This window comes from Somniosus microcephalus, chromosome 18, assembly GCF_052327205.1.
Source record: "Somniosus microcephalus isolate GS21.2 chromosome 18, FLI_Smic_1.0, whole genome shotgun sequence".
Classification (NCBI taxonomy): Eukaryota; Metazoa; Chordata; class Chondrichthyes; order Squaliformes; family Somniosidae; genus Somniosus; species Somniosus microcephalus.
This window is the reverse complement of record NC_141004.1, coordinates 55,841,648-55,866,570: the sequence shown is the minus strand read 5'-3', so window position 1 is coordinate 55,866,570 and position 24,923 is coordinate 55,841,648. Positions and strand designations below refer to the sequence as shown.

The window sequence follows — 24,923 nt, the reverse complement described above, 5'->3', positions numbered from 1 at the left end:
TGAGTGGGCCACGCCCATTGTTCCCGTCATGAAGTCTTCATCAAGTAACAAGTCAGGGGGACCGGGGAAGATCCGCATCTGCGGAGACTTCAAGATCACAGTTAATCCGGTGCTTCACACGGTACAATACCCGCTTCCGCGGATTGAGGATATCTTTGCTTCATTGTCTGGCGGGAAACACTTCACCAAGATAGACCTGGCACAAGCATATTTACAGATGGAGGTCGAGGAAGAGTCACGCCAGTATCTCACAATCAACACGCACAGAGGCTTGTATCGATATAATAGACTGGTTTTTGGAGTAGCTTCGGCTCCAGCAATTTGGCAGAGGGCCATGGAGCAGGTCTTACAGGGTATTCCAAGCACTCAGTGTTACTTGGACGATATCCTGATTACGGGAGAAGACGAGGAGGAACACCTCACAAATTTGAAACTGGTGCTCACCAGGTTGAAGGAATATGGCCTTCGAGTTAATCGCCAGAAATGTGAGTTCTTCCAGAAACGGATCTCGTACTGCGGTCATGTCATTGACCAAGAGGGGCTGCACAAGTCACCTGACAAGATCGAAGCGGTCGTGAAGGCCCCCGCTCCGGAAAATGTATCACAGTTGAGGTCGTTTCTGGGGTTGATTAATTATTACCATATGTTTCTGCCAAATCTATCCACGGTGCTGCATCCGCTGAATGCTCTGTTGCGGAAAGAAGTACCATGGAAGTGGAGCGAGGACTGTAAGAAGGCCTTTCGCAGAAGCAAGGCGTTGATTACCTCTGAGGAAGTGTTGGCTCACTTCAACCCAACGCTACCTCTTCGTCTAGCTTGTGATGCTTCCCCTTATGGTATTGGAGCTGTACTCTCACACAAGTTACCAAATGGCTCGGAAAGGCCAGTCGCATTTGCGTCCCGATCATTGACCTCCGCTGAGCGAAATTACGCTCAGATAGATAGGGAGGCTCTCAGCCTTGTGTGGGGAGTAAAGAAATTCAATCATTACCTGCAGGGCAAGAAGTTTACATTGCTGACAGACCACCAGCCGTTGGTGTCCATATTCAACCCTAACAAGGCCGTTTCCACTATGACAGCACAAAGGCTACAGAGGTGGTCCGTTCTACTAGGGGCACACCAATATGACATCGAATACAAAAGGTCCAAACAGCATGGAAATGCTGATGGGTTATCGCGCCTACCGTTGCCAGTGGAAGAAGAGGCGACTACAGTGGACCCAGTGGAGATGTTCCACTCAACCATAATGGAATGTCTACCAGTAACAAATTCCATGATCGAAAAGGAAACAAGAAATGACCCGACTCTCTCACGAGTCTACGATTTAACGGTGGAGGGATGGCCAGTACATGGCGAACCAATGCTGCCAGCATTTTCACACAGAAGAGAACAGCTGTCAGTGTGCCGAGGAACCTTGATGTGTGGATCTAGAGTGGTGATTCCACCCAAGCTCCAGCAGAAAGTACTAAAGGAGCTTCACGAGGGGCATCTGGGTGGAGTGAAAATGAAGAACCTAGCCAGAGCGCTTGTGTGGTGGCCAGGTATTGATGGAGACATCGAAGAAATAACCAAGAGCTGTCTAGGATGCCAGAAGGTCCAAAACGCGCCACCACAAGCTCCTCTGCATCCATGGGAGTGGCCCTCATCTCCATGGCAAAGGGTACATATCGACTTTGCTGGTCCATTTATGGACTCAATGTTTTTAATCGCGGTGGATGCACACTCCAAGTGGCCGGAGGTAATAAAAATGTCCTCCACCACCACGGAAAAAACCATCACAGTATTAAGGACCATATTTGCCAGGAATGGGCTGCCGGAACAGATCTGTTCTGATAATGGACCGCAATTTGTGTCCGAAGAATTCAGGAAGTTCTTAAAAAGCAATGGGGTTAAGCACTATACGTCCGCCCCATACCATCCCGCCACCAATGGATTAGCTGAAAGGTTTGTCCAGACCTTCAAGAAGGCCATAAAGGCCATGGGTAATGAAGACATAAATCTACAACATAAGGTAGATAACTTCTTGTTGGCGTACAGGAATGCAACACATGCGGTCACAAACCAAACTCCCGCCATGATGTGTTTCAATAGAAGAATAAGATGCCGGCTGGATTTGATTAAGCCAAACGTCAGAAGGGACGTAGAGAACCGGCAATTTCAAGGCATGAATGAAAGGCCAACTAGATCCTTTCAGATAGGTCAACAAGTTTTGGCCCGGGACTACCGTACCGAGAAATGGCAGCCGGGAACTATTGGAAAAAGGCTAGGACCGTTGATGTATACCGTGGACATTGGTGAAAGCATAATAAGGTGCCATGTTGACCAGATCATAGAATCATCCACAAAGGCCCAACCTACTCCACAACTCTATACGTCTAATGTTGAAGCAGAGATACCCAGAGCATCTACCTCCGATCCGGTAATACTGGAATCCGATGAACCTGAAACGGTCCTTCAAGCCGAATCGACCTTGCCAGAAGAACCTGCTACACCACCGAAAACGACTACACCACCGAGGCGTTATCCGGACAGAGTCCGGAAGCCTCCAGAGAGACTGAATCTGTGAACTGTTTCACATAAAGTTGTATATATGTTAAGATGTTATATTAATGGGAATATGTATATATTGTTAACCTAAAAAGGGAGGATTGTAGTGTATGTAACGTTCCACCTTTAAGAGAACTATTTTAAGGGTTGCACTACTTTATCTTGGCTACTGTATACGGTAATACCGGTGGTGACCACACCGGTATATAAGTGCTGTGTAAGGATTTATTGGGCAGATTCGCCCTGACCTTCGAATAGTAAAGTCCTGTTAAAGTTACTCTTGTAGTCTGTGTATTAATTCACCATATACCCACAGACTTTACATTTCTGAGCTGGGTTAGTGCTACACCAGAGAGTATTCTTTCCTACCTTTGAGTGTCTAATGACCAGCATTACTGAACAATGGTCCTGGTGTGTTCTTTCAGGACAGCATGGAGTTTTACTTGGAGCTGGTGTATTTGGTCACCGCCTTTGTCCCTTCCGACACGGCGTGCTTGGCCAGCTCCCCGGGTGGCAGCAGGCGCACGGTGGTCTGGATCTCCAGGGAGCTGATGGTGTGCCGCTTGTTGTAACGGGCCAGGCGGGAAGCCTCACCCGCGATGCGCTCGAAAGTATCGTTCACAAACGAGCTCATGATGCTCATGGCCTTGGAAGAGATGCCGGTGTCGGGGTGAACCTGCTTCATCACTTTGTAGATGTAGATGGAGTAACTCTCCTTCCTCGACTTTCGGCGCTTCTTGCCGCTCTTCGGCATCGCTTTCTTCACGATTTTCTTGGCGCGCTTCTTGGCAGCTGATTTCTTATCCTCAGCCATCATCTCGTTCAGTATCCGGCAACAAATTTTTTTTTGGTCCTGCTGTGACTGGGCGACTGGCTGAGACTGGAGTGTCTGAGCTCAGCATCAAACCACCTCATAAACATGCCCCTCTGGCCCTGGAAACATCAGTCTCCATCCACAACACATAAAAACAACCTAATCCAGGAACAACACCTTTAGCTCACAATTTTTATGTAACAATTTAACTGCTATACAATGGTGAAAAAAATGAAATCTTTATATTTTGCATTTTGCCAACCTGTGTTTCACGATTGTCGTTTGCGAATTTTCTGCTGGGTTGTCATGTGACAGTGGATGACACGGTGCGCGCAGAGAGGCGTGAAACCTCGAACTTCCATGATACAGCTCTCTCGCACACAAACTGGATTCAACAGGAGCAGAGCCCTGTATAAAACACTGGAAAGGAAGAACTTCTTTTTAGTTTTGATGTTTGCTTTCGCTGTTCGCACCTCGCAACTGTTTGTACATTTTTTGGCTGGTTGTCATGTGACCTGGATTCTTGCCATGCACTTCAGAGAGGGTGAAAATTTCAAATCCTATGATACATCAAACACACAATTTGTCAAGGGACAACACCCCCATTAACAAATGAATGCAAGCTTCGGAACAGAGCCCAACCGAAGCCCCAAGCCAAATGGAGCTTTATGGATAGATGTAGTCGGGGATTTCAGTAGGATAGTCGTAACCTCCCCAGCTGCTGCCTCGGTTCAGATCAGATAACTCAACAACTGAACCCGGGACTTTCCTGTGCTGCAAGGCTCAGTTCCACAGTGAGTCTTCGGGGGAGTGAGATCAGAGTTTAATTAATATTGATGGGGGTTGGCGGGGAGGTATGAGTGAATTTATACTAATACATACATGGTGTGAAACAAGGCTGAGCTTTTTTGGAATTTTCCAACCAGTGACTTCAATAAACTCAGAATAATAAAATTCTTTTGGAAGCCAAGAATGACATATTTAGACTTCAAATGTAACAAAACATTTATTTTTCAGGAATTTTGGTTTCTACTAAATAGTGTTTCTTTTGAGGTGTGTTGCTTTCCCCCTATTCTTTGCCAAATACAGTATAAAAGCCTGTCTGACTATGTGTTATTAAATACTATTTCTGTATCTTTTGAAGGAGCCTACTTGGGGCTGTGGTTTTCCCAGTGAAGTCACATGTCCAGATGAATGAATCAGGATTCCATTTTGTTCCAATTTACCTTGGCTTTCTCTCCGTGTGCGTTGCGCTTGGACTTAGCGGCCCTTTTGGTTTGTTTCCCTGATTTAATATCGCTGTGAGAATGCTTGGAGATGGAACTTGATCTGTTGCCTCTGTCCTTACTGTGTAAATAGAAAGCAAATTGATTTCAGATGAGTGTGTATTCACTCTCCAGTGTCAACAGCCAAAAGCTTGAGGCTGGAAATGAATGTCAGCATGCACGTGCAACCCTACCCTCACATAAATTCAAAATATGCTTTGAGTTTAAGGGATATGGAGCAACGGCATGTAAATGGGGTTATGGTACAGATCAGCTATGAGCTAATTGAATGGCGCAACAGGCTCAAGCGGCTGAATGGCCTACTCTGTTCCTATGAGTTGAGCTTTCAGATAAGAAAAGCTAATTCTACATTGGTGAAATGTTAACGATAGAACAAAAAAGGGCCCTTCAGCCTATCAAGCCTATTCTTTCCAGCGATCCTGTCCCACAATGGATACTACCTCACTTATTTGACCTCCTGAAGAAAAGTTTTGCAGAATTTCTCCTTGATTCTCAGAGATAGTTGAGCAAAATCTCATTTTTTCAATTTACAATTTCATCTTCATTCTTCAAGCCTGGCTGGTGACATTTCCATGGTTCCTGCAGCACAGGAACGATTGTATTCCCGGAGCATTTAACTATATCTGTCTATAGTTATCTCTATAACCTTCATTCCTGACCACGCAAACACGTCCCCCTGTGTGTGCATGAGCATAAGGAGTCGGGCGAGAGGGGTGGGGGTGGGTGGTGCAGGGGGTGGCAGGAGATGGGGGGTGGTGGAATTAGGAACTAACATCACTAGTGATTTGAATTTTAGTTTTTTTGGTGCAGTCTGAAGAAGTCCTGTAAATGACAATGGTTTCTTTGTCCAGCTTCAAATGAGGGTAACAGGAATGTAGTACAAACGCATTAAATGGTCGCACGTGAACTTGGCCGATTGGAAGCTCTACCCTTGAGTATCAAAGTTGGAAAAGGATTTCCTTCCCTAGCACTGAAATCCGTTACCTTGATGAGAAGTAACTTACCAAAACATTTTAAAGGAGCATTTCTGCCACAGGTCAGTCCATATGTCTCAACATGCCTCACCTCAGTAACATTTAAAAACCCCACCAGATTTTAACCAAGATTCATGTTTGCGTAGTTGACAAAGAGCTCACTGTCATCAGTCTCTTCCTACTTCAGTTTGAACCTGGGCCTTCTGGAAATTGTATATATCCAGAACAACAGCAATACTACAAGCTGATCACTTCTCCAGCAGGTCGACTCCTTTATTGTTAACCAAACAAAACTGGTCATAAATCTGTCTCCCTGTGCTACGTTAACCCTCAAAGGACTGCTGGAATAAGCTTGTGTGGCTTTTATGCAGCCAAAAGAAAAAGTGAATTAGACATGTATTGTGATGCTATATTTTGTAACAGTGAATGCTGCTTTTTGGAAGAATAACTTTAAAAATTATTAAATAATTGCAGGTTTCAGGTAATGTTTATTTTTCAACTTGTTTAATTTCTTTATTGCTGCCTTCAGTTTGTAAAATCTACTGTGGTTGGTATCGTTGAGCAAAACTGAGTGACTTTCCCAAATCTAGCGGCAGCTTTCAGGTGAATGTTGTGGTTGTGCTTTGCAGTTTCTAAAGAATGACCCGGTGCACTATCCGGGTGCATTTAGTGTTTAAGTTGTGGGCACATCTTGAGTCCAAAATGGTTTAACAGAGTTCTCTTCGTGCTCAGTTGTTTTACTACATTTCATGCGCCCCTTTGTGACCTCCTCCGCCCCTTTGTGACCTCCTCCGCCCCTTTGTGACCTCCTCCACAATCACTTGTTAGTGGATTACAGCTTTTCTAAGAATACCAAATTGAGTGACCATCAAGGGGAGGGCCCATTCACTCTTCAGAAAGCTACAGTAAAATAAAACTTAAATTAATATGCATGTGCAGGATTTTAGAGTTGTTCTAAATGCTAAATGAAGGATACTGTACAGGGAAGTGACTCACCAGGCGTGACTGAGGCACATGGTGAGGGATTGATGACAATGAAGTGATTTATGTTTATCATAATTTTCTCAAAATCTCTAGTAATAATGTTTTACTCTAAAACCATACATGAATTAACTTGTAATAGTCTTCACTAAACTATAGATTGGTTTGTATATAAAAGGTATCTTGAAGTGCTAGCCCCATAATTACTAGTATGAGTGAGAGTTTGCTGTGTATGAGTCATCCACAGAGAGACAGCATTGGAAAGAATTGTTTAAAGGGACGATGTGGATTCAGAAGTGATTACTTACTGAATGTATTCAGTTAATGGTGAAGCTAGCTGGCATCATCAAGGCTAATTATGTACTGGGAGACATTTCAAGGACGCTTGATTGTGCTAAAACAAGCTATTGTAACCTTAAATAGCTCACCATGAAGTTACATTTGGAACATTAAGGAGATTAGTGCAGTGGAAAGTGTCCAGTGAAGGATGACTGGAACATTTCTGACTTTGGGGCTCTACATTCCAAGGAGAAACTCACAGAACTTTTTATTGCAGGATCGATGACTGAGGAGACATTAGCCATGTTTTTGAAATCCTGTGAAGAATGGTCAATGTAGGTATGAGCTGGTTGGACTATGAATTAGAGGACATGCGTATCTATTCACAGATCTCAAGCAAGACTGGAGATCAGGAGTGGGAGACCTGGCTATATTTTTTCACACCCTAGTTCAGGGGCACTTAGGCCAACGGTAGTGTCCCCGCTGCTGTCCCAGATGAAATCAGCTAACTCAGTGGACACAAAAGATTAAACCTGGGACTTTCCCGCTCTATCTGGCTTAGTGCACCCTAGAGAGGGAGGGTTTGCATTTACCCACTTAGCCATTGGAGGAGCCATTCCATACTTATGTCTTTTCAGTAGGGGAGGGGGGGGGTTCAGCAATACTCATGAATAAGATAACATCTTAGCTCTGCCTCTGCCATATTGGTTGCCATGGAAAGTTTGGCCGGAACTTTGCCGGCGCTCAGGGGGCGGGTTTGGAGGTGGGACATCTGGCAAAATCGCAAAGATTGACAGCGGGTCAGAAACCCGCTGTCAACCCGCCTCTAATCAGGTTGTTAACAGGTAGTTAAGAGGCTTTTTGCAATTTTGATAGTTCTACTGCGGGCTTCCCGACGTCCGAACAGCACACCAGGTAAGTGTGGCGTGCTGTGGGTCTACTGTAATGTTTCTGCATTGATGACAGCTGCAGAAGTGGTGTGAAGGATCCAGTGGTGCACTGGTGAGTTTCAGAGATAAGATAATGTTGGGAAAATCATTTTGAATGCATTTACACTTTTCTGCAGGTAACAAGTTTTGGATTGTATGTGTAGTTCCACCTCATTGGGAGAACCTCTCTCACCAGTGACAGATCGCTTCTGTAATTTCACCTGCAGCTGCCGTCTGTTCTAGCCTAAGGAGGGAGTCACTGTAGAGCCTGGGTGCAAATGCTCACCTTTGTACCGTGATTGTCAGTGTTTGCAGCACCTCAATGCTGTCAAACACTGAGAAATCAGCTGTCAAAAAAAGTTGTGCGTGGCCCCTTTAAGAAAACTGGCAGATGACGCGTCATCAACTGACGTCATCTGACACCGACTATCTCTTAATTGGTTGGCTTAACAAGGCCAAATGATGCAAAATCACGTCTGTGCATCTGATGTCATTGGGGCGGGACTGGAACCCGGAAGGCAGCTATCCCGCACCCAAGCTGCCTCGAACCGAAAAATCGTGGCCTTTGTGTCACTAAGACCCATAGTACATGATGTTGGATAGGTTAAAAAGCATAGGATAAAAGTCAGTTTGCATCAAGAATTAGTGGTGAGATAACACCAAGATTAGACTGGGGAAGGAAAGACTGAGGGACAGTACTTAAATCCTGGAAAAGAGTGACGGAGCAATTCAATCAACACAGTGAGGCTGTAGGAGGAGGAGCCATGATAAAATAGATTGTTTTAAACTTCGGAACAAGAGAGGAAAGTTCAGAGGAGAAAGGACCACAACAGTATTGATAAAATAGAGAGCGAGGAATGGTTGTGAGATAGAGATTTTTCGTATATGTTTATTAATTGGTAAAATATTTTTTACAAATATTTGTCTCTGTAGCTGTTCATACATTAACTAGTAATGCTTACAGGTTCACCATTATACTTCAGCTTCCTCTTGCTATTGACTTCAATGGAGAGGAGAGCCAGGCGGGTGTACAACAGGGGCCGACCCAATATCGTGTTTTCTGTCACCACTGAAAGTAATTGACTTCATTCAATCCCATTTCATCTCACTGTTAATGAAACAAGAGAAAGGCCATCAGGCAGATCCTTTAGATAGGGCCCAACTGGAGGGTTATGGTCTCCCTGCTGCTTTTGCAAAAAAAATAATTACTAATTGTTACTAATCCCTTTATGACAAAACTTTATCAGGAATAGTCCATTTTTGAAGGGTAGTCGTGTGTACAGCAAGAGATATTGGCCTAGAAATTGGGTTGGGGCGCCAAAGTGGCGCAAAAGTCGCCTGAGCGCAGGATTTAGCGCAGCGATCGGAGTGACACCGATCGTCCGATATTCAGTTTCAGCGCCCCTCGAGGGACACGGAGCGAGGCTCGAGGCGCTCCGCGTCCCTCTTAGGGCGCTGAAACTGATTATCGCAGCGCAACGTGCCGCAGCGCCACATGCTGCGGCACGGCACGCTGCGGTACTGCAGGCCTTCCTCCCACTGTTAAGGGGGAGGTGCCTGCAACAGCGCGATCCCCGCTCGCGAGTGCCGGCAAATGAGCCCGGCACCAAGGAGAAGTGCCGGGCTCTCGGGAAACAGCCGGCAATGCCGCGGGGGGGCGGTTAGGAGGCCGGGGACGGAGGTGCTGGTAGGCGGCCGCCGAAAAAGCGGCCGGCCGCACCTCCACCTTAACTTGCGCTGCTGCCGGCACAGTAAGGCCCCGTGAACCGGGCGCGGGTAGCGAACGGCGCAACTGCGGCGTTCGCTACCAAATATCGCGAACGGGGCACGAATGGGGCGCTGCGCACACCGATGACGTCATCGGTGGCTGCGCAGCGCAACAGGCTAACGCCACCATTAGCGCCCCTCCTGAATATCGCGGGAGGCGCAGCCAGTGGCGCTACAGCCACTGCCTACCTCTTTAGGCGCTAACAAGTGGCGCTACTCACCCAATTTCTCCCCCATTGTCTCATGGTGCGTGATTACTGTGCTGTTTTGTAATGAACAAAGTATTTACAAGGCATCTGAATAATATATATTTAAAATGAGAAGTATTTTCCGCTTGCCCCAGAAAGGCCCTAGTGGCTTACATTTTTGTTTAAATGCTGCCCTTTGGCCTTTAGCTCGTGGAGCAAACAGCCTCTGAATTTCTTGTATATCTCAGGAGGCCATTTCCTTCCTCCGTGTGCTGAAGGCAATGCAAAAGTGAGCTGGAAGTACACTTAACTGATAGTCATTTATATTTATTTGTCAGAATTACATGAGGTTTCACATCTTTGAGTAAATTGAATTAATCCTTGTTTGGTATGGGCTTTGTAAACGCTGCTAGAGATGATCTCAAAAGTTTTTCCTCACGACAACCTTTACAGCAATCAGTAAATCTTGACAACATCCCTCCACTCTAAATTAAAGGGAAGTTTGCTTTATGACATCGAAATATGTATCTGCAGTGACACGTCCTGTTTATTACTACTTTCTGCTGCCTTTCCTGATTTGTTCTTAACTTCCTGGCTATGGGTTTTTTTTTCTCCACTCCTTTGTCTACCCTCTCAGCTGCTTCTACATAATCTTCCTGCTGCTCCTCACTATAGAGATTAGAGAGACTCCAAGATACTGTGTGGGAGATAGGGCAAGCTGATGCTGTACAGAGCCGTTTCACCTAGATTTAAGAGGATGGGTTGCAGCACTATATCTCTCCCTCACATCGGCAGCAAACAGCAGTGGAAAGACAACACAGGAACTAAGAAGGTGAAGATGGGGTAGGAGAAACCCAAGGTGAGAGAGGAAAAGCCAGAAAAACTCTCCAATATTATTCTAAAATTATTTTATTCAACCCTCACCAGTTGCAATCCACAGATTACATTTCCATGGTCCCAATGGGACTAGGGCCATTGCATTCCATCGAGCATTTGTGTCTCCTTTTTTTTTACAATCTTCAATCCACTTAGAAGCAGACATTCATCCAGTTTCTTTGTTTTCTGTCTAAAGTGTGATTCATGGCAGCAGGGGTCTTTCTGTGCCTTGCTGTGTTAAAGCCACGGTACACGGGACTGCCTAAGAAGAAGACAGCATTTTCTTAACGGAATATCCTAACTTCCTGATATTATGAAATAAATGGGGTCATTCTAGCCTGTACTTGTTCTACAAATTCACTGAATCCACTGTTTCAACTGCAAGGTGAATGTAAAGGAAGGTTTGTGATGAAGTCAGTTGAACAAGTAACCAGACTGTACTTTGTTTATCTGGCTATCCATTGTAAATGAATTATATTTCTTTAAAAACAGATGTAAAAACTCAAGTCTAAACTCAACATTCTCTGACAAGGTGGAGCCTCTGGCTGGCCTTTGCGCTGCTGCTCTGAAGCAGCCATCAAGGGCCTTCCTTTCACAACCCAGTTGTTCAAGATAACCACCTTAACCTGGTTGCATGCTGTACAGAGCACGAAAGTTCCCAGTTTGTGCCAAATTCACAAGATAAATGCAGATTCGGAAGGCCACTCAGCTATCTCAGATCATTCACCCAGCAAGAAAAAAAACAACAGTTACTTCATCAGAACATCCGACTAGCTTTACCTGTCTGGGAATCAGTCCCATGTACAGATCACTCTTTGTGGGAATTCTAATAACCGTCTACAATTACTCTTAATCAGTTTGAACCTTTTGCAGCCTTGTCCCAGTTATGACTTACCCTGAACTAGTGTTCTGGTTCTACCTTTTCCATACCATTCAGTATCTTTGCAAATGTTTATACTGCAACTTTATTATCACTGCAAAGCAGGTTCTGCTTCATCTAGAAGTTGCAGTATAGCTCCAGAGGTGTTGCCCAATTTGGCTGTGGAGCAGGTAGTCTTGTATCGGGTTTGACGTTGCATGCATTATAACTCCAGTGTATTGTCAAACTTAGTTGGAAAAGTGCTGAGGGGATCCTTCCCATCGGCACTGTCAAAACATTTATATTTTAATTGGCGGGAGTAAGCAGGCATCAGCAAACACCTTTCCAAGGCAGGAGAACCACAGTTGACATTTTACTAATGAGTTCAGGATAATACTGACTCTCATTTCCAGATTCCTCGACCCACGGACACTCTTGACATACTTCCGAGATTCCTGCATTCTTCCCAGTGGATCCCCTACATTGTTCTTGCCACTGGTTTTGTAGAGTTAATTCCTCTTTCTTATTTCATTTTGGATCTTTATCCATTTAATGTCATGCTGGGGTAGCATATTTTTGCTGGTCCTAGGTATAGATTTATTCTGAAAGCTCTTCTGAATTTTTCTGAAAGTATTCTATTTGTCCTCGACGAATAAGCAGTCCCCGCCCCCCAGCCAATCTCTATCAGCTCTTCCTCACATCCTTGAAATTGTACAGCTGATTATTGACGATTGGCATTGCTGAATCTTAGCTGATTTCAAATTGAATTATGTCAGCCAGGAGTACCACAACTTCCCCTAACTCTGTGCTGTCAAGGTCACTCATTACCAACTTGATCAGAGGGCTGCTTTTTGGGGCTTCCTTTATGCACTGGATCATGAAATAATTGTGCATTATATCTACTGACTGAGGTTCTAAACCATACGCTGCCAGGCCGTGCTGTAGTCAGAGCTTTTCGCATAAATGAGGCAGCCGTGCCAAGCACAAGGCTCAATATCCCCAAAGAATGTGAAGTTTGCCCAGCAAGGTTAGAAAAGGTCCAAGGCTTCAGTTTGCAATGACTGTGATGGACGAGGATACAGCCTTTTTTTAAAAAAAAAGTATCACTGGCGGGCATACTTAAAAACTTTATTTGAACCTCTCGGTCATGGAAAGAAAAAAGACAACTGTGCTTGAGGGCAGATAACGTAAGATTAATCAAAGTGTTAAGATCAAGAGGTAAGAGAATTAAATGGCAACCACATCAAAAGTGACATTTCATCTCACAAAGGGTCTGTAGGCAGGCCAACACTGGGGGGAGCCTACACTTTAAAATGCCATTAAGGACAGAAAGATCTTTTGTCTAAAATTGCCTGCAATCCTTGGGCATTGAATGGAGTCTGTGCTGACTGTAGTGTGTGGAGGAACTATTGCTTCCCCACATCACCGTGCCAGCGTCTGTAGTTCTCAGTTTCTTATCTTTGCCGTTGATTTCACTAACTGAGAGAAAGCGGGCGATTGCCTCCGAACCGCAAGAAAAGTACGCACCTACCTGGTGCCTCCGGAGCTTCGAAGGCTCGCGCTCCTGGGTAAGAGCCCACGTATCCCAGGGACGCATGCGGTTCGCAAGCGTCCCTGGCATCAGGTGGGCCAGCCCAACCAATCACAAAGGGGGATTCCCACTATGCTTACGGGGATTCCATTTACGTACGGATACTGAAACCTTGTGAATGCGTGAATTTCCTGTCTGCATACTTCACTTCCTGTTGTCACCATTTTTGGTCAACATTGAACATTGAAAATGATGCTGCAGTCAGTTACAATGGGAATTCCCTCTGCAAACAGGTCCTGATGGCACTGTAGCTGCAGCCAGCAGCCGCTGGATGATGATGTAGCTCCACTGTAACCTGTACAGTCCCCCCGCTACTTACACCACCCACGCTTATCACGGGCAGCCACCTATAACGGACAAATGGCGCTAACCATACTCCATTACCATTGGAGTCAGTTACAAAAGCGCTGTTTATTTCGGGCAGTTCAGTGAGTACTTACCCTTTACCGACTGATATAAAAGGCTCTGCTGAATTCAGGCAGTCGGGTCTTCAATCTGTTTCAACCAGCTGTTCACACCTTGTTAAAGTGCGATTTCCTCAGTGATGAAATTCTAGATGCAGCTACTACCAATTAGAAGCCGCAAGTGGCTAAGTGGGATTTCCTGCTTTTTTTTTAAACCATCCATTGCGTATAGCAGGCAAATTGTGTTAACACAATCGCGCCCGTTATAAACAGTGGGACTGTACCACCAAAGCCTCTGATAACCCATGAGCAACACCGCGGTTTATCTATTGGTGGTACAGGAAACTTTTTTTTATCCAGCACGGACGGGACCGACGTGGTGCCGGTTCATCAAAAATTCCGGATAACCGAACGCTATAGTAAAAGATACAGAGCTGAGAGCTCCGTATAAAGCAACAAACCCTGTTCTTCAGAACAATGGCCACAAGTTCCAAGCGTCTCTGTAGCTTAGCAACAGCTGCAGCCACACCCTTGCACAGCAACAGATTGAGGAAGGCAAGTAATAAAACTTACCTGAACCTACTCCTGAATTTTGCCGGTTAACCGAGATTTACGGTTATTTAGGTGCCGGTAAATCGAAAGTTTCCTGTATTAAAAATATAGTTGCTGCAAGCACACAGCTGGTTAGACACCATGGGGGGAATTTTAACCTTAAAACACGGGTGGGTTTGGAGCGTGGGTGTAGTTAAATTGTTAAAAATGGGGTTCTTAACCTGATCCCGCCCACTTCCGGTTTTAACGGAGGTGGGGGAGGGGGGAGGGGGGAGGGGGTGGGTGATGCATACGTGGGCGGGCGACCAACCCGCTCCCAGGGGCAGATCATTTTCAACCCCCATTTTGAATTTAACTGCATGGGGACGGATTTCACACAATTCGTGAAACCCGACAGTTACAGCAAGGCATCCAGGAGGTACGTGCCTTCACACCTACCTCCTGGATCCAGGGTCCCTGCCTACCCCACCCCCTGCGATCGGAGACCCCTCCCCCCACTGGCTGCCGGCGGCAATCCGAGGCTTCACATGCAAATCAGGCTCTGCCGCTAAAGTCGGCGGGGCCTGCGGGAAAACCGGCCGCCCAGGTTTCCCGACCACATCGGAGCCCCCCTGCCCCCAACCCGCCTTCCTCCAGAAAATTCCGACCCATGTGACCAAGAATGACTGACAAAGGTGTTCACCAGAAACATTATCCCGTCTTTCTGTTCTAGATGATATGTATTTCTACCATTTTATGGCCTAGAAATTCGGTTTTGGCGCAGCGAGGGCTTTAGCGCCGGAAGTTAGTGCCGGCGCTAAGTCCCCCTGCGCGCGCCAAAAATTCAGTAGCGCCGCGCCCAAACAGCTGCCGGCGCTACTGAGGGGTCTCAGCGCCTCAAAACTGGCGCTACGCGCCGCATTGCGGCGCTATTCCGGCGCTGCGGCGCCCGCTGCGGTGCGGCAGGCTCGGGGAGTGCAGGCCTCCTCCTTCTGTTAAGGAGGAGCTGCCTGCACCCGGCCGCGGCCCGCGATAATCTTTTTAAAAATGAGCCCGGCACCTCGGACAAGTGCCGGGCTTGCTTCTGTTCCGGGGGGGGGGGGGGAAGTCCGGGGAGGGAGCTGCAGCCAGGCGGCCGGCGGGAAAGCGGCCGGCCGCCGCGGGGCCTTTAATGCGCCGGCGCAAAGTTCTGTAAGGCACCTCTGCCAGAACGTTGCTTGCGGCTGCCACGGGCGAGGCGGCCGCAACTCAATTTCCGAGTTCGGGCGGGTTACCATGGCAACCGGGACGCTGCGCACACCGATGACGTCATCGGTGCCGGCGCAGCGCTACCGGCCTAACGCCGATTTAGGGCCCCTGTCAATTTCTAAACTGGCCATAACTTCGGCGCTAGGCCCTCTAGCGCCTCAAAAGCGGCGCTAAGGCCAGTGAATTTCTAGGCCTATGTTTTTATTTCAGTTTTCCATCGTTCACTTTTTTCTTTCCTTTTTACCCCAGGCAAATTTTAGTTTCTTGTTAAAAATGCTGTAACTTGGGTTTGGATACCAATTATTCAGGCAAGACCTAGACATTAAATCACTGGAACTTTTAATAATATTTAATTATGCCTTTAGGTTGCTTTAAAGACTGTGTAGGTGTACAGTTAATGGAGTGAATAGACTGGACAAAATAAAATCAACGAATTGTAGCTGACAGCTGGCCTGAGATTTAATTCATAGTAAAGGAGCAAACTGTTCCTAACTTAGAAATCTGAGCTGCAACATTCAGGCTTTAAAATGCTCCCTTCACTTCTAATAGTTCCCCATATCTATTCCACAGTTCTTCAATTTAAATCAAAGTTCCAATTCACAAAGAATATTCCTTTTTCCCCATAGAATTTGTCCAGAATAGTAATCTAGAGGTAGAGATTTCTGTTTGTGCTCTCCCTGTGATCGTATGACTTGTCGATTTTATTCCTCCATGTTCCAATCTCCACGTGTTGATCTTCTAAACACAGGTCCATTTACATTGAAGTGGATTGATGCAAAAGGTACTTAAATAAAGGCAAAGATCAGATTTATTTAGTACCATTTGGTACTGAAGTAAACTGTAGTTTGTCGCTTTTCTTGAAGGTTTATGTTTGACCTGAATGGTTCAGGTGGGTTTTATTACCCCTGGGAGTATGAAATATATTCCCACTAGGAATGTTGCTCAGTTATTGATTTCCCCCAATTTTACAACTTTATTTTTAATGTCTAACTTCAGATTTCTCTGTACCAAAAGGACTTTTTTTTTACCCCGAGGAAGGACAGGCGACCTGTGCCAAGATTTCTGCCAGTACATACCTTGAGTTGACAACTTGAAGGTGTATACTAGTGGCTTGAGGTGAATTGACCTCAGTTTTGTCATTTTGTGCCCTCCTAGCCTGTTGGTAACCACCTGGCCTCTCTTCCTTGCTTTTTCCAATGGAAAGGCTGAGATTTGGAACACTCCATGTGGGGAAATAGCAGGTACGCACTGGAGTTCGACTTCATTCATGTTCCAACTAATGTTGTACACTTTGTTGCAAACCAATATCATACTGTTACTTTTCCCCACAGAAGGTGACAAAAGTCAGGGGAGACGGTGAAAGCCCCTTTGTCTTTGAAAATGTCTAGTCTTCAAATATGTTATAGGATGTAGATTTGCTTTTTTGTAAAGCACTATTTCTGTTGCTTCCATTCGCATTTCCAAAATGTGCTGCTCATGGGAATGTGATCAGAAACGGAAGGTTTTTGTTGAGGCCAGTGGAATATCATGTTTTAGTGTTTTTCTAATGATATCTCTGTATTTCTTTTCACTAGATGTGGATGAATGTGGAGATAGCAATGGTGGATGCCAGCAGATCTGTGTCAATATGATGGGGAGCTACGAGTGCCGATGTCGGGAAGGATTCTTCCTCAGTGACAACCAACACACCTGCATCCTGCGGCCTGAAGGTCAGACTCCGTCATCTTTTAACATAAATGGCAGCTGGTTGAAGATAAATCATAGTGGTTTCACTTCAGTTTTACGCTACTGTTATCTCCTCTTTTCTCATAGTTCCCTCTTCACAGAACTGATCTCTTCCAAAGAATCCGCTAGCCCTTGAATCTGACTGAGGGATTGACTGTTGGCATCAGCACTGGGTCCATTGGCCAAAGTGTTGTCCAGTTACCAGCAAGCCTGGGTTACACATTACTGTCCCCTCTTCCTATACTGTATTTAATGTTGAAGGTTTATAGATGAGACCCTCTTGATCATCCTGTCTTTTTAAGTGGTTCCACAATTAAAGCCTCAGCTATAAATAATGAATGCTGTGCCAGATGTCATAGTTTACACAATATTTATTTTGTTATTTTAAATGTGATAAACTCATATTATCGCTGAGCGAGTCACCTGAAAACTCTCCAAACATTTGATTGGAACTATTTCTCCTTCTCTATCCTACAATAAATCTAACATAACACGAGGAGACTCATGTGGAGCATAAACATCGGCATAGACCAGTTGGGCTGAATGGCCTGTTTCTGTGGTGTAAGTTCTATGTAATATTCTAGTGCTTTACAGTAGCCTTGCTTCACTTACTGGCAGCCACGTGGAAATGAGACTCCGAGAGCAGATTCTCTTTCAAGATCACTTCTGGTAAATTTGGAAGGATATTTATAAAAAGGAAAAACTGAAGACGATGAAAATATGAAATAAAAAATGAAAATGCTAGAAACACACAACAGACCCACCAGCATCTGTGAAGAGGACACACTGGTTAATGCTTCACGTGTAAACCCTTCAGCTGAATTGGAAACTGGAAGATCCCATTCTGCCAAAGTGTACACCCCCAAAACATTAACCTGTCTTCTCTTTCAGATGCTGATGGACCTGCTGTGTGTTTCCAGCATTTCCTGTTTTTCCTTTAGAAAGCCAATTAATTATTTTGTCTTCACATCAAATCACTGTGTTTGATATTTATTCTAGATCCTTGATTCACTGGTACAAGAAGTCATATGCCCTAAGTTTTCTCTGCACGCGCTGTCCGACCAGGAGCAATTCAGGTGGCGCGCACTCCACAGGGACCATGACCTAGGCACCCAAATCCTGTTGCGCCTAATTTAAGTGATCCCGTCACAACATTGGCACAGGCAGGATGGGAACAGGAAATCTGGGCACTTCCTGGGCCTTAAAGGCAACAGGCATCTTAAAGGGGCAGGTAGGATGGAAGCCCCACAGAAGGAAAATCAATTATACCATAAAAAAGCAAAACACTGCGGAAAGTGGAGATCTGAAATAAAAACAGAAAATGCTGGAAAACAGTCAGCAGGTCAGGTAGGACCAGTGGAGAGAGAAACAAAGTTAACCTTTCAGGTCGATGACCTTTCATCAGAACTGCTCAAAAATCAATTCTGGTGGTTTTGAAGTCATATGGAACAGTGAATTTTACAACTGCCAACTGCTGATGAATATTAGTGTTTGGAGTTTCATTGTAACCATCCTGAAGCCAAAAAGTTTTCATTTATGTACTCTTTTATCGTCTACTTAAATTTAACATGCCCTATCAACTTGTACATGCTGCTGTGTTATAGCGGAGATAGCAACACTCCAAGTATGAGGCTGGGCATCGATGCAGTCTCCCTTGGAGGGAGTTGGTAAAAGGGGCAGCGCTGTGGTGACGGGTATTAGGTGGAGGAACAGGCCGTGTGGCTGTGATGAATGCTGTGGCAATCGGAGGATTGTGCTGGTTTGACTGAGCGGCTTCTCTTTTTATTCAAGGTGGCACGGCCTACTTGTGTGGTCAAGGGAGAGAATGATTCTTACTCTTAGGTAGGGAAGCAATTGTTGGTGGATCAGGAAAGGGCCAGGCAAATGTCCTTGGCAGCTGGCAAGGGGGCTTGCAGTTGTTTCCCATCACCTGCCTCCAAAGAAGCCATATTGCAAAAAGGTGGTTGGCACAGGACTGAACACTGCCTCCGTCTCTAAGTGTATGAGACCAGTAACATTCAGCAACAATTTTTGAAGCAGCAAAACCATTTTTTATTCAAAATACCAAATATAAAGCCGTTTCTTGACAACACCAGCCTGTTACATTGATGCTGACGGCACCTAAATGGCAGCTCCGGAAGCAGTAGTTCCAGGTGTTTATGTGGCTGTCTGCCCCTGATTTGCACCTGTCACTAATAGACGAACTCGGTGTGCAGAGCCCTTTGACACCCATTTGTGTGTGATTCACATTTTTGCGCCCTCTTCAGGTGCAGTCTGGCGCAGACACCCGAAAAGCCGGAGAGAATTTTCAACTGCAGAATGGGGCAAAAAGATTAGTGCCCATTTTTCCTCAGCGCGGCACTTATTTGTCAGCAGAGCCCATACTTTCTTCACCTTATCGAGAAGACTGAGGCCATTATCATGCCCTAGCCCCTGATTCCATCCCCTGCTCCCGGACTGTTTATTCAGACTGAGTCTGATGGTGCACACGTTTAGGGTTCAGTTTTATTCTGAGCTGAGTTTCAAGCCTTACATCTTAGCCATCAACAAGACTGCCCGTTTCCATCTCCAAAACATCGCCTACCGACGCCACTGCCTCACTCCCACTGCTGCTGAAACCTTTATCCACGCCGCCTTCATCTCCAGATCACCTTGATTACTTGAACATTCTCCTCAGCAGGCTCCCAGGTTTCACCCTTCATAAACTCGCATCCTATTGCATGCTATGCCCCACACCCCCATCACTATACCTTCGCTCACCTCCATTGGCTTCCCATCTCTCAACACATTGAAGTCAAAATCCTTATCTTCATCCACAAGTCCCTCCACAGCTGCACCCCTCCATATGTCTGAAATCTCCTCCACACCTGCACACCAGCGTGCCCTCTGCTTTTCTGACTCTGGTCTCCCTTGTATTCCTCCTCCAACCTTCCTTCTGCTCACCTTTGCTTTCAGAGCCTTCAGCCATCTCAGGTTCACACCCTGGAATACTCTCCCTACCCTTCTGCCTTGCTACCTCTCGTCCCTCCTTCAAACACATCCTTAAAACCCAGCTCTATGTCTGTGCCTTCAGTCACTTTCCCTTAACCCTTCTCCCATCACTGGTTGCCCCTGTGAAGTGTATTTTAATTTTAATTATCCTCTGTGTCACAATTCTCACAAAAACGAATGTTTGTTGAAAATATTACCAGTTGTTTGGTGTTTTTAATCCACTCGTCTGTAATACAAACCGAATTAAATATCAGTATCAGTGGACTACCCAGCTGATCCTAATCAAAACCGTCTCAAGTCACACGTGAGTCATCATATTGTACCATCATGGAATAAACTGCGGGTTTCACCAGTAGGAAGGCGATGCACTGAATCCTTTTCTGTTTTAAAGAGACAGCATTAAAAAAAAATTCCCTCAACATTTTCTTAATCCAATGTCAAATTTGCAGGAACTTCCAATTGAGGTAGTCCTAAACTCCTGGGGGGAGAAATTCGGTGTCGCCTCGTTTGGGGCGTAAGTATCGGCCGGGCGCGAAAATTAGCGCCCAGCGCAAATTATCGCCACCTACTGGTAAATTGGCCTGCTTCGCCCCAGGAGGTGCTTGGAGCGCTAAAACAGGCGGTGCATAACTGTCCTAAGGCGCTAAGTCGGAGGAGCGAGGCGCTACCTCTGAGGGTGGGCGCAGCGCAGGTGCGGCCAGTTAACGATTGGACACAGACACGCTGGCGCCGGTCAGCTCTTAAAGGGGAGGGTCGATCTGGAATTGCAGCCACACCCTGCGCTTCGGAGCCCTGAATCCCGGCCTGGACAGACCTGTTGCCACATCCTTAAGCCAAGGACCATGGAGAGGGCCAGGGAGCGAGCGCAGCAGTTCAGCGAGGGGGCCTTGGAGGTTCTGGTTGGCGCGGTGGAGCGCAGGCGATCTCTCCTGTACCCGGACAGTGGCAGGAGGCCGCTGCCCAGCGAATATCGAAAAGCTTGGAGGGAGGTGGCTCACAGAGTGACCTCCAGCAGCATGGTGCCGAGGACCCCTGTGCAATGCAGGAAGAAGTTCAACGACTCACTCGGGTCGTCAGGGTGAGTGCACTTTTCAGAATCCTCTTCATCCCTGCATGTCGACCTCACTTTATGGCCAAAGGGTCCTGAAAGCCCCAATGCCCAGCCCTCATCCAACACCTATGGCCCTTTCAGGAAACTCACACGCACATTCAGCACTTTACACACTGTAAGGGCTATTCCACCATGGGAGGCATTGCAGCCAAGATCAGGGCTGCACACTGTACTCAGAGCCCGTCCTTTCTCTTGCAGGGCAAGCTGGCCCATAACAGGAGGCAGCAGCAACAGACCGGGGGAGGCCGGCCTCACCTTCAAGCCCTGACCGATCTGGAGCAGCGAGTCCAGCGGATTATGGCAGGCCGGATGATTGGCCCCGTCGCCACTGGAGATGCCGACCGCGTTATGGACAGCAATGGTAAGGTCATCACCTTTTTGACCTCTCTCCTTCCACTTGTTCCTCACACCAGCATCCTTTGCCACCTTCGAGCCAAATCAGTACATTGCAGCACTCATGCCTCCCTTGCTGCCCCCCTGTCCTCACGCTAAAGCCACTCTTGTACCTCCCTGCTTTCAGATGCTGATTCGCCAGGTGAGAGGGCGGGCCCTCTAGCTGCCACGGTGAGTGATTCTGAAGGCGACGACGAGGAGGAAGCTGGACCATCAGTGCCACCCTCAGCCGAGGCAGCCCATGGCCATAATGGGGACTCGTCTTCCCTGGAGGGGAGCGGGGGGGAATGGTCTGATGAGGGTGAAGCTCCAGGACCCAGCGGGCTGCAGCAACGCGAGGGGGGGTAGGGAAGCTCGGTGGCCTTCTCCCCGGAGGGAGAGTCTGACCTCGAGTCCTGCTACAGTGAGCGCAGAAAAGGTGCGGCTCCTCGCTGAAATGAGCGCCCAGGCCGAGCACAGGCACACTGAGCTCATGGCTGCAGTGGCAAGGATGCCCGAATCCATTGAGTCACTGACAAGGAGTGTCCAGGACTTCGGCACAGCACAGGCTAGGAGTCTCCAGGACTTCGGCGCAGCACAGACGGCTGCCACGCAATTGCTTAGTGCTGCAGTGCAGTCAGTGGCTGGTCTCAAGCAGACGCAGATTAAGGCCACACGAGCACTGACTGCTGCCACCCTCGCTGGATCGGGCAGGATTCGCCGGTGCCCTCATCGCGCCACAGCAGGCCAGCAATCTGTGCTTCAGCAGATTGCTCCGCATGCTGCAGTGCTGCCCTGTGGGAGTGCCAGTGTGTCGGCCGAACAGGGAGTTGCTGTCCTCTCTCATGATGACAGCATTCCTGCTGCCAGCACTGTCACTTCTCCACTGCAGCTGCCACCACCTGTAGGACAGACTGGTGCCACCCATGCAGAGTTGGAGCAGTCAGCAGCCGGGCCCTCCAGGCCCAGAGCTGGCCCAGGCCGTCCCTCAAGGGCATCTGCAGTCTCAGTTTCTGACACTCAGCAGCCTTCCCCCAGCCTTGCTCCAGCCACTGGGGTCCCATTGCGGAGGAGCTGCAGGGTGGGAAGGGGACAATCTCGCAAGCGAAGCAGATCACCCTCGAAGGGCAAAAAGTAGGAGGTGTGGCAAAATGTTGTAAATTGTTTAATTGGAGGCCGAGGATCATGGTCATCTTTTTGTTACTGTTTTGGTCATTGTCTCCAGGTTGTGAGAGCCAGTTATGTGACTGTTTTTTGGGGGATTTCTCTCTGTTACTTTGTCATGCGGGGAGGGCACATAGTTTGTTAAATAAAGAAGTGTCTTTATTCAGAATGTGCATGTTTGCTCTTTGAACTATTTGTTGCCTTGACCGGCTTAGGGGCAGTGGCTGAGTCCTGAGGATTGCCAGGTTATGCAGCATGCAGCACACAACAACGAAATGGGAGACTCGCTCAGGTGAGTACTGAAGGGCTCCTCTGGAATGGTCCAGACAGCGGAACCGTTGTTTGAGCACGCCGATTGTGTGCTCAACAATGTTCCTGGTAGCTTGATGGCTCTCGTATCGTTCTTCAGCAGGGGTGCTGGGCGCACGGAGCGGGGTCATCAGCCAGGTGCACAGAGGATAGCCCTTGTCCCCGAGAAGCCAGCCTCCTGGGTGAGCCGGGGCCTCGAAAAGGTCTGCCACAGAAGTCTGGCGCAGGATGAAGGCGTCGTGGCTGCTGCCTGGAAAGCGGGCATTGACAGCGACTATCAGCTGTCTGTGGTCACAGACCAACTGGACGTTCAACGAATGGAACCCCTTCCGGTTGCGGTAGTCCTCGGCATTCTCTTGCGGCGCCCGCAAAGCCACATGCGTGCAGTCAATGGCGCCCTGGACCATGGGGAAGCCCGCTATTCTTGCAAAGCCCATTGCGCGCTCTTGCTGCTTGTCCGGGGTCATGGGGAAGGAGATGTACTGACGTTGTAGCGGTACCACCGAGTGTCCCTTACTTACCGGTCATAATTCCCTTTAATGACAGTTTACCGGTACGGGGCGTTTCCCCTTTGGGAGCGCGGGCGAACGCGATGATGCGGGTAAACGCGATGACGCGATGATGTCACGTCGCGGATCACGTGACAGCCCCAAGCGCGGGAAAACGCGGGCAACGCGATGACGTCATCGCACAAACGTCCGGACTGCCTAGTCAGTCCTCGTGGCGTCCCCGTTCAGGTAAGACCTGTTCCAAGGCTCTCCTGCATCGATCCTTGTTGTTTTCTGTACTTCGTCAAATCCTTCATTAAAGACCTGTTGGATTGTTTCTCCTGAGTCGACCTCAGTGATTTGGTTAGGAATACGCCTATTCCTACATTGGTGACCCAACGACATGAGGACAGGAATTCATCAATACCTACATTGGTGACCCCGTCTCCGTGAACGTTTTTCACGGAAGAAGCGCACAGCCTGAACCCCGTCTCTGTGAACGTTTTCACAGAAGAATGGCACGACGAACAACAACCGACAAACAACAACCGACGAACACCAATTCCTACATTGGTGACCCCGAGTTTCGTGAACGTTTTTCACGAAAGAAGCGCAGCCAGACTCCGATTTTTGTGAATGATTTTCACAAAAGAAGCACGCCATGGAAGCACCAGCCGTTTCGCTGTCGCTACCGCAATTCAGGGAGCAACAACCGCCCTCGTGCTTTATTCAGGTAGAAGTCCCGTTCGCCAAGAACATCGATGCGGCGCAAACCAACGAGGTCTCCGTTTTCGACAGCTCTACCGCCTCACGGATCGTCCGCCTCCACGACAACCTCCTATGAAACAGCAAGTATGAAACCCCTCAAAGCGAGGGTACTGCAGGTTTTTCGGGCCCACAAGATCGGAGTGCGCCCCAGCGGAGATGCCACGGGGACTCAGTCCTCGCAAACCACCCCTCGCAACCCACAAGGACTCACCCCTCGCAACCCACGAGGACTCGCCCCTCGCAATCCACGAGGACTCACCCCTCGCAATCCACGAGGATTCGCCCCTCGCAACCCACGAGGACCCACCCCTCGCAAACCACGAGGATTCCTCCCTCGCAAACCACGAGGATTCCTCCCTCGCGAACCACGAGGACCCATCCCTCGCAAACCATGAGGATTCCTCCCTCGCGAACCACAAGGTCCCATCCCTCGCAAACCACGAAGATTCGCCCCTCGCAAACCACGAGGACCCATCCCCCGCCGGCGCACCAGCCTGTCAGCCTGCTGGTCGGTTTCTTCTACCACGCTTTTCGGCGCGAAGGCGAAGCGTTGCCGCCCTCCCGGCAGTTTTCCCCCTAAATCAACAACAACTAGAAGCGTTGCCGCCCTCCCGGCAGCTTTCCCCCTAAATCAACAGCAGCTAGAAGCGTTGCCGCCCTCTCTACAGTTTTCCCCTCAACAAAAGTAAACATCTACTGACGCTGCGACCATCAAGGACGG

General features: G+C 47.6%; 1 protein-coding gene and 1 pseudogene across 1 annotated transcript in view; one reads left to right on the top strand and one right to left on the bottom strand.

Moving 5' to 3' along the window:
• The window catches only part of LOC147105286 (signal peptide, CUB and EGF-like domain-containing protein 3), a 430,332-nt gene that overhangs the window by 179,265 nt on the left and 226,144 nt on the right, over positions 1 to 24,923 (top strand). Inside the window, exon 4 of the mRNA XM_086011491.1 lies at positions 16,849 to 16,983. Coding sequence (XP_085867617.1) covers positions 16,849 to 16,983 — 135 coding nt within the window. The remainder of the gene's footprint in view (positions 1 to 16,848; positions 16,984 to 24,923) is intronic.
• On the bottom strand, positions 2,964 to 3,361 carry LOC147105287 (histone H2B pseudogene; annotated as a pseudogene).